This window comes from Bradysia coprophila, chromosome IV (genome assembly GCF_014529535.1).
Source record: "Bradysia coprophila strain Holo2 chromosome IV, BU_Bcop_v1, whole genome shotgun sequence".
Lineage (NCBI taxonomy): Eukaryota > Metazoa > Arthropoda > Insecta > Diptera > Sciaridae > Bradysia > Bradysia coprophila.
The window spans coordinates 6,625,272-6,635,250 of record NC_050738.1 but is presented as its reverse complement, the minus strand read 5'-3'; the positions used below and the strand labels follow the sequence as shown (position 1 = coordinate 6,635,250).

At 36.4% G+C, this 9,979-nt stretch overlaps 1 protein-coding gene across 1 annotated transcript; it reads left to right on the top strand.

Moving 5' to 3' along the window:
• The first annotated feature begins 257 nt into the window (after positions 1 to 257).
• On the top strand, positions 258 to 7,159 carry LOC119066759 (eukaryotic peptide chain release factor GTP-binding subunit ERF3A). Its single transcript, XM_037169395.1, has 8 exons — positions 258 to 601; positions 868 to 929; positions 1,020 to 1,143; positions 1,744 to 2,239; positions 2,310 to 2,670; positions 2,748 to 2,924; positions 2,994 to 3,162; positions 4,826 to 7,159. The coding sequence occupies exons 1-8, from the start codon at positions 403 to 405 to the stop codon at positions 4,867 to 4,869; spliced, it is 1,632 nt and encodes a 543-aa protein (XP_037025290.1). The 5' UTR covers positions 258 to 402; the 3' UTR covers positions 4,870 to 7,159.
• The last annotated feature ends 2,820 nt before the right edge of the window (positions 7,160 to 9,979 follow it).

Sequence of the window (9,979 nt, the reverse complement as noted above, 5' to 3'; positions counted from 1 at the left end):
AAATGAAAAATGAGTTCGTCTGAGGATGAAATAAGCGAAATCGCTGCTTTCAGGAAATAATTTCCTCCGGTTTGTATGGACAGACCATACCTGGTTTATACTTGCATTGCATCTTTCAACTGTGGTGCATTTGGTGCATTATGTGCATCTTACAGATCTTACACTGTTTTATAACAGTTTCAACATTTGTACTAGTTCAGTGTTCGCCATCATGCACTGTCTGCTGCCATCTAACATCTGTCAAAATAACCTGAAGAAATTATATAGCCATTTTGACATATTGCCGAAAGCGTGTTTAGGGCTGAAGAAATTAATTTTTCGTTTTTCTCCCGAATTGAACGCGGTAGTTTTAGTGAAATAGATAATTTTTTGTACATTATATAAAGACAAATTGATACAGACATGGCACAACAAGATAGCGACATGAACACTTCATTTTCAACATTAAACGTAAATGCAATGGAATTTGTGCCGAATTTTGGTTCGACTTTTTGTACACCGACACCAACCAAAATGAATACAGACGAAAATGAAGAGGCAATTCCCGCACCGGTGGCAGCTATTCCGACTGAAACAATTGCGGACAAGACACCGGAAAATGGTGAGTAATTTTCGTACAGTCTACGGCACGGCCGATCGAACGAAATAACGCAACATAGTGTAATTAATCAACAACAAAGAATGCTGTCGTGTCTCGGAAATTTTTTTTTTATTTAATTACATTTTGACAGCAGTAACATGCGGCAAAACTGCATTACCCGAACCAATCACCCAAATAAATTTCGTTTAATTTCTTTTCTAAATTCATTTTTCGTGTTATCCCGTTAGTCTCACGTTAGATAACTAAGATTATGCCTCCAATTTTAGAAAGCGACCCACTAGACAGTTGGGATGTTGAAGAGGAACCCGTATCCACACCTGATGACGATGTAAGTGTAATGTACCAAAAATATGACATTCGTGTCATGTTTTTGTGGAATTTTTATTTCTAAATCCGTGGAAATTTGTCCATTTTGCAGGAATTGGGTGATTTAGAAGAGGTTGAGGAGGGCGCAATAAAAATTGCCAAGAAGAAAATGCCTAAAGTCGAAGAGAATAAAAGCAAAAAGGAACACGTGAATGTTGTCTTCATTGGTCATGTAGGTGAGTAAAATGTATGCATTCGCAGTAAGTGACCGGTATGCGCCTGTGTTGAGTGGATTGCGATCAAAATAATGGTTTTTTTCGGCGAATGTTTTTGGAGTACCAATGTAAATGAACAACGGTAAACGTAACCTCAAAATTGTATGTGACGTGGATTAAACGAGTTGTAACCGGATTCAGCCAAACAATATGCAAGCGTCAATCAGTTAGTGCTCTGTTGAATTTTTGTTGATGTAACGGTTACCGTGAACGACACCATTTCTGAAGAGTGTAACGCAACCAATTTATTTGGGTCCTTTAAGTCATTCGATATCACTACCTTTCTCAACTGTAATTCAATTTGCTCAGTTTTGTTGATAAATGTTTTTCGAGCGATTTCCACTGCTTTGGTCTGCTCGGACCAATGACAATGACTCGACTAAATGATTTCGATCATTTTCTTTATCATGTGATTCGATTTCATATTGGGATTGACGTTCGAGCTGATCGACTGGCGCGAATAAGGTATCAATACTAGTCAAACATCTGCCAGACACCTCTTCTCTATCTATTGTCCCAATACACAATCTAATGTCCAACCCAATTTTTTCCATCCTCCAGATGCGGGCAAATCTACAATTGGCGGTCAAATTATGTCCCTAACTGGCATGGTCGACAAACGAACGCTGGAGAAATACGAACGTGAAGCGCGTGAAAAATCTCGGGAAAGCTGGTACTTATCCTGGGCGTTGGACACTAACCAGGAAGAGCGTGACAAAGGCAAAACGGTCGAAGTGGGACGTGCCTATTTTGAAACCGAACGGAAGCATTTCACCATTCTGGATGCGCCGGGCCATAAGAGTTTCGTTCCGAATATGATTGGCGGTGCGGCCCAGGCCGATTTGGCTGTATTGGTGTTGTCGGCACGTAAAGGTGAATTTGAAACTGGATTTGATCGAGGGGGACAGACACGAGAGCACGCTATGTTGGCGAAAACAGCCGGTGTTAAACATTTGGTGGTGTTGGTCAATAAAATGGATGATCCGACAGTTAATTGGGATGAGAACAGATTCAACGAATGTAGAGATAAGATATTACCATACCTAAAGAAACTCGGGTAAGTGACGGGAGCGACAGAGTTCGAAAGGCCAAAATCTAATTTCCGTCTTTCTCCAATCTCTTTCCAGTTTCAATCCGGCCAAAGACTTAACATTCATGCCTGTCTCTGGATTAAATGGTTTAGGTTTAAAGGATCAAATCGATGAGTCAATCTGTCCGTGGTATCGGGGAGAGGCATTCATACCATTCATCGACGACTTGCCTTCGCTCAACCGTAAATTGGAGGGTCCATTCATAATGCCTATTGTCGATAAATACAAGGACATGGGAACGGTGGTAATGGGTAAAGTAGAGTCGGGCTGCGCGAGGAAAGGACAAAATTTACTTGTCATGCCTAACCGAACACAAGTGTCTGTCGATCAACTATGGTCGGACGATGAGGAAGTCACTGCTGTTTCTGGCGGCGAAAATATTAAAATAAAACTAAAAGTAAGTCATGGCGTCCGATTGGGGCGGTGCATTCATGGTGGTCGTTATTCGTTTACTGATTTTTTGTTGTTGTGCAGGGAATCGAAGAAGAGGATGTCTCTCCCGGCTTTGTGCTTTGTGACGCTTCGCAGCCAATCAAAACCGGAAAGAAATTCGATGCTCAGGTGGTGATTCTTGAACACAAATCGATCATATGTGCAGGCTATTCGGCAGTTATGCATATCCATTGTGCTGCCGAAGAAATCACCGTCAATGTAAAGCGATTTCATTCAATGTGACTGGGAACGCGCATCACTAATTTATGTTCTACGTTTCGTTCACAGGCTCTTATTTGCTTAGTTGATAAAAAGACAGGAGAAAAATCAAAAACTCGTCCACGATTTGTCAAACAAGATCAGGTGGCTATCATGCGAATTGAATGCTCTGGATTGATCTGTCTGGAACAGTTTAAGCTATTTCCGCAAATGGGGCGATTCACACTCCGAGATGAAAGTGAGTTTTGAGTTGTTTTGCATTTTTCTTTGTTCTTTCACAGCATTTGATTTCGCCAGAACCAATTTACACATCAGACACAATTGAGTCCTTGGAGTTATTAGTTTCAGTGCATTGAAGGAGGAATAATCTGATGTGGCATTCTTTCGCTTCCAACATAATTCAGGTGTCTTACATTTAACTGACTGCCTTGGTGATAATATTCCTTGCATAAAGAGAATTCGGATAAAGATTTTCTGTTCTTGCACGTTTCTATCTCCCTATTGGAGGCTAGTTTTTTTGAAAAGGAGAGTAACTAAAGATGTAAAATTGACATCCCGGCCATACATTTCTCGGTGGGTTTGTTCAACGGCTCAATTTCCCGGTAACCAAATATTTACAAAATAAAAATGTCTTGGTAACTACGTTACCAGTTACCAGGATACCCTATCATTCCTTTTCCCGTGGAAAAGTGGAGTCAATTTCGAACAAATTCACCTAATTTGGTTTAAGCAGTTTTGTAATCCCAAGCACCTTCGGCTGTCATTGCTAAAAGAATGCCGACCACAAGACCCATTTTAATGCAAGCATTTAAAAATCCCGAGCCCATGACAGTCCTTCATAAAGTCCTTCACGGTCTGAAACATATGCCAACTCCCCTTTACGAAAAACGTTTGCTCTACGACTTTCGTTGTTGGGCTCTAGGACGCACCTAACGAGGAAAGTTCATGTTTACCATCATCCGTCAGACATTACAAAAAATTGACGTTAAAATAAAGGAATTGGTCCCGAAAGAATGAAATTCAAAAATTATGTTTGCCGTGTCAGACAAGTCATCTATCAATTCGTTTAGCTTTTCAAAAAAGAAAAACGAAAATTTCATTCGTCACTGGACAACAATTCCGTTTTTATGTTGACGCCAAATGTAGATTTGTAACAAAGTGTGAACATTCACTAGGTCTTCCATCGTCAGGGCACTCTCAGCGCCCAAAAAAAGTTCGTAGAACAAAGGTTTTTCATATCGGTATGTCGTATAGTCAGCGTTAGTAACGTGGCATAGCTTTCAAACAGCGTTCTGCAGAGCAGAGTGGAAAGCCAAAAATCAGCCGTCATTTTCAATCAATAATAACGTCTTAGGACAACGATGGATCACAACAGTGTCTAAGCAGCCGATGTTGCCCACATCAAGGCACAAAATCGGTTATTGCAAGCCATACGGGAATTTAGTGATTATAAAAAGTTGTAGTCCGATTTCCCGCTGAGGTGTAATAAACTTTGATTTTCACAAAATTCGCGTACGACCTGTGAGGGCCGAGTGTGATGTGGGCAACCTTCACTGCTTAGAGACGTTTGTGATCCGTAGTTGTCATTATTATTGATTGAAAGTGACGTCTGACTTTTAGACGATTTTTGGCTCTCCACTCTGGAGCAGACAGGTATTTGTATTGTATTTGTATACTTTCAACCAGATGATGGTTTTTTACGATAACCATATTCGAACAAGACTCACTCTTTATATCTCTGGAGTTCCAACTCAGTGAAAAGATCCTCACAAATCGAGAATACTATGCCATAAATGTTTTGAGCTTTCTGCAGTGTTCTGGTAGAGTTCTGGAAGATGTAGCGATCGAATTTCACCCTTTTTTCGTTGCAATAATTTTCTCTTTTTCTTTTCTACTTTCAGACAAAACAATTGCCATCGGAAAAGTTCTTAAAGTAATTGAATAAATTGGTTGAGCGGCGACTTTTTATATTTATTTTACAATCAAAGCAACAGAAAGAATAGCAAAAAGCAAAGCGAAATTTTTTTAATTTTCATTGGCAACCACCAAGCACAACCTGGGAAATTTTGAAATTAAATCTCTCCGCAAAATAAAATGCAGAAAATTTCGCTTTAAGTTCCAGTAATACATTTTTCCCTTCCTATCTTTTTTCGATTAGTTGTTTTGTTACAGAGACATTAGTTAGCAGAGTTTCTTGTAATTTTTAATTTAATTTCTTCTTTAAATTAATTATGTTAATATCGGCGGAGTTTTGTGTTTAAAAATCATTTCCTTCGGATTTTTTCCTCTTTCCTGTTATTTTTAATTTTAATTTCTTTTTTTGTAAGCAGGAGGAGTGAGTTAATGATGCAAATTAAAAAGAAAACAAAACATTTGACTGGCTCTTGAATTTTTTTTTATCTCTAATTACTGTCACGATCAATTTCAGTCAATCCATCAGTGAAAGTATGTGGACCACTGGACCACGCAATGTCGAGCTAAACTTTTTATACGAATTTATAGACTCACCAAGAGAGACAGCATTGTCATATTTGATCGCTTCATTGCATTTTAAAGATGCTTTCAGCATACCTTCACTAACTAAAAAGTTAAAAGTTTAGTTTTTGTGACTTCATTCGTGCACTCGACCTTGTCTTGGGGCAAGAAAAGTCACACGAAAACTGGATTTTTGAACCTTATCTAGTTATGTAAACGACTATTGCCCCCAATGATGACCCGATCATCCATATGTGATACATTGATTGATTGATTGATTTACACTCAAGCGGTTCATCCAAAATACAAACGTGTCATCAGTTACTTGATTCTATTGATTAATGTGCCATATCATATTAATTTTGAGGTACACTATCGTCGTCATAAATCGCGTGGAAACGATTTATTGAAGGGGGAAAACGAAGAAAACGACGTAAAGAACGTGAAATGAACTTTAGCTTACGTCGTGGGTTGATTGAAGTAATAGATTTTAATTCAATCGGTCGAAAATACTTAGATGAAATCAAACAATAGATTCGAAGATTGTTCTTATATGGAATGCGTGTGAAAAAGGTTAACAAACAAAACTGATAAATCAATGTTAGCGAAAGTAGACTCACATGTGCACACGTCATCTGTGTGCCCAATATATTCTAGAGCACGGTTTGTAGAAAATGGAAGAGGGACCAGGATTTCTATTCTTCTGGTCTCGGTCGTACACTTCCTTGCTAACGAAGTGAAAATTTCTGTCTGGTAACATGTACCATCTAGCATTGAAATCTTAGAACTGATGGGTTGATTGAGTGATGTCTTTTTTTTGTTTAAATTAGTTAATCAAAAAACGATCGATAAATTCAAACAGTCAAATGAAATGGAATTTAAAAGCCGTTGAAATTCGAGAATTGGTTTTTGTTAGTACTACGTTTTGTTGCTGAGAATCAGTTCATTGATTCTTTTCGATGTAATAAATTTTGATTATTTTTTTTTAAATGAAAAGATTAATAGACTTCTCTGGAATGGACATTGTTTATTTGACAAAAAATAAAAAATTCATAAAAATTGCATTGACGAAAATGGACAAAATGAATTCAAATTTTTATACAAAAACTTTTGTAAAAATAAAAAATCTAAAAAAGAAAAAGCTTAAAAAAAATTCAATAAATAGAATGACAATGTATCCTGACAGTTCCGTGTAGAAATGTAAACGTTTCGACAGCTATTATAGAACGTGACGAAAATTTTTACCAAATTATTTTCAAGAAAATAAAGTTTACTGAAACAACTATAACGGACGGACGTTACATTTTTTTTTTACAAATCATCCAGTTAAAATGTTATAAATTGGTTCGTTTCGACGGCAAGAGTCTCTTAATTCACCAGTAAAAATTTTGCTTGTAACGTCAATATTTTTCGATTTTAAGCTGCCTTAATAAATTTTATGGTTACAACATTTGATTGTTATTATATCCAATATTAATTGAAACATGATTTACTGATCGGTCCACAGAAAACAAGTTCAAAGAAATCTGATTGATATTATCCCACAAACCCTTTCTTCCGCCTCCTCCACTGACATTTAATAATAGACAACACAAGAATTAGAAACTATATCCCATAACAAACAAAAAGAAATTGTTATTAAGTCTCCCACTCCACTCCCACACTTGACGCCGGATCGCTACACCTAAGTTTCACTGAAGTGCAACCATAAAATTTAAAGAAAAAAATTATTTATTTAAAAATAAAAGTTTAATTTTAATAAAAAAAAAGATTTATCAATGCGACGAAATGGTGAGTGAAGAGCAAAAATAAAAGGTGAATAAGGAAATTATATGTTTTGCGAATCAAATTGATGAAGAAGACAAGCAATTTATTTAACAAACCTAACAACAAAGAATATTTAGAAAATGAGAAAACTGTAAAATAATGAGAAAAAAAAAGAATGAAGAAAATGGATTAATTGTTGCGATTGAACGCGCAGAACACAATGTTAATTTAAATCAACCTCTTTATAAATAATATTGTATTTGCTGGAAAGCTATTTTTTCCCGATTAATACAATCAAATTTAACAGTGCGCTGTGTTTGTCTACTTATTTTGAACCTTTACAGAAGCGGAAAGTGTATAATCTCTAAGACTGCTACTTCTTTTGTTCAATTTGTCCTCTAGTGCAAGGTTCGGCCAATGATTTCGTCATTTACCGTTGTGATTCACTCTCTCTTGATTGCTTCAGCAATTATAGTTTTGCTTATGCTGTTACTTCACTCGCGATTATAATTTTGCTTCGTAGTTTCAGTTACGGTTTATGACTACGTAGCAGTTACGGTTTATGGCTTCGAAGACTAGATTGAGTGTGTTTATGATGTTTCGATTATAAAGCCGACCAAAGTTGATCTTTGCAGATCGAGTGCTAGCGAGTCAGTCTCTGCAAATTGAGGTTCAACGTTTGATTATGTTTCATTTACATTCTTTATCCAAAAAATTATTCGGCTAGCTGACTCACTCCGCTCATCCAAGATAAATTTCCATTGACTCACAAGCACTTGGCCAGTCGCCGCCGTGTACGTATACGAGCGCTTGTGCGAGTATCAGTACGAGTCTCTTAATCAAAGTGTTAAAGTGTCAACTTGTCTAGAATTCAAACTCGAATGTTTTTTCACATTTCAAGTGATACCACGAAAAAGGTAAATTTCAGGGCCTATTTTCTAGAAAATTGTTCTAGACAATTCAAGTTTTTTTTAGAATTTTCTAGAACGTTTGTAGAATTTTTAGAAATACTTTCTTGAAAATAGGCCCTGTTTAACATTCCACAGTGGTGCTATATAAATACCTGTTTTATTTGATGACATTTATACTGATAATGAGGTGGTGGATGCTTGCAGAATTGGTATATTTTCACTTATAAAAAAATCTACAGGACAAATCGTCAAACATAAAGATCTCACCGATGGTCCAAACACAACGTTTGGTAAGTGGTATAAATGTAGGTCCACGTCGTGGATTTTAAGACTATCCGAGTCATATTCGCTTTGGAGCGGAGTTTAATTGGAAATGTTTAAGGAAAGGCAGCCCTGAGATAAGCAATGCTTATTAAGCATAAAGTTTTTGATTTTCTAAATATTTTCCATTAGGAATTTTCTGGAGCTTGTGAATGCATTTTCTAGAATAACGTATTTAATCACAAAATTTTAAATTTTTCATTCTATTCAATCTGTTTTGGTGCTTCAATATGTTTACTTCAATGAACGAACCAATTCTAATTAACAAAAGAGATGTAAGATTTTGTAAGATATTTGCTCTCCTATAATCTCTCTTTTACACTAGGTTTTTTATGCGTGGTAAGATAGATATAATAAAGTTTCAAGAAGTACAGGCCTCCCACTAAATTTTGCCCTGTCCGAAATTCGGACATTTCGGACAATTTGTATAAAATTTCGGACATTTCCAGAAAAAATTTCGGACAAATGTTTTCCAGTTTTCACTAAAGATTCGCAATACGAATAGTCTGTGAGACATTTAAAATCATTCCCTCACCAAATTTCAACGTTTCATATGAGCAGAATTTGGTGACAAATTCTAAACTCAAAAATTTGTTTGGAGTATATTTTGACGTGACATGAATTGATCATTAACTGGTATATAGGACTTGAAAAATGTTTTACTAAAAGTATTGTTAAATTTGAGGGTTAACTGAAACCTGGCTGAAAATATTTAAAAAAGAAAGAAAAAGTTTTAGAACGGCTTTCTTCAAATAAAACTAGTTGAACTTCCGGGCAACATACTTTTTTACCGCAGACGACTTCAATTCCAAAAATTTTGTACTAATGCTTAGAAATGTATTTTACTTTACTAGTGAGGGAATGTAGCCTTTCTCTCACTAGTGAAAACCCTTTCCCTCGCTCGTAAAGTAAAACGCCATACTATACACTGGTTTAGTAATGTACTATTGTTCGCACTTCAAATTTGTGCTAGATGCCTACTAATACGTCGACCTTCAAACATCAGTCGTATTTTTACTTTTCGAAGCTCGATACGCCACAGACAGGCAAATTTTCTATGTAGTTCCAAGTAACTTAAAAAATTCGACAATATCGATAGTTCCCTTACTGAATAAAAAATCTTTAAAAATTTGTCAATTTGCAGAGTTTTTTGAATTTGATTGCCTTCAGAAGTTAAAGTTATCCTGAAGAAACCCGGAGAGCGTGTCTATCTCATCGATTATTAAAATATCTATGTGGAGGCTCGGATTGTGACGAGTGAAATGAAAGTAGTTTAAGTTAATGGCGGCTCGCCGGTTCGCTAATGATAAATTTAAAAATCTGTAAAATCGTCTATCAGCGGACGCCTGAGTTTCTACGGTGAACGAAAAAAACTTGCTTTAGACGATAGAGCGTGAAAAACTATGGAACAAATCCGTTGTTGGCGGAAAAAAAATTTTGATAGCGGAGATCGCCGTAGAATAAGGGTTTGAAAATGCAGACATCCGCCAATTGCAATAGTTTTGTATGACCAGTTACCTCAGATCAAATTTTTAACACTTTGAGGCAATAGAGAAAGGATCAGTCTAATGCCTAAAACTA

What these genes read in the sequence shown, in the direction of transcription:
- LOC119066759 (XM_037169395.1), top strand. Translation starts at nt 403, where the DNA reads ATGGCACAACAAGATAGCGACATGAACACTTCATTTTCAACATTAAAC. An exon ending in TGTCTTCATTGGTCATGTAG is followed by an intron (nt 1,144 to 1,743) that starts GTGAGTAAAATG and finishes TCCATCCTCCAG; the next exon opens with ATGCGGGCAAATCTACAATT. An exon ending in CCATACCTAAAGAAACTCGG is followed by an intron (nt 2,240 to 2,309) that starts GTAAGTGACGGG and finishes ATCTCTTTCCAG; the next exon opens with TTTCAATCCGGCCAAAGACT.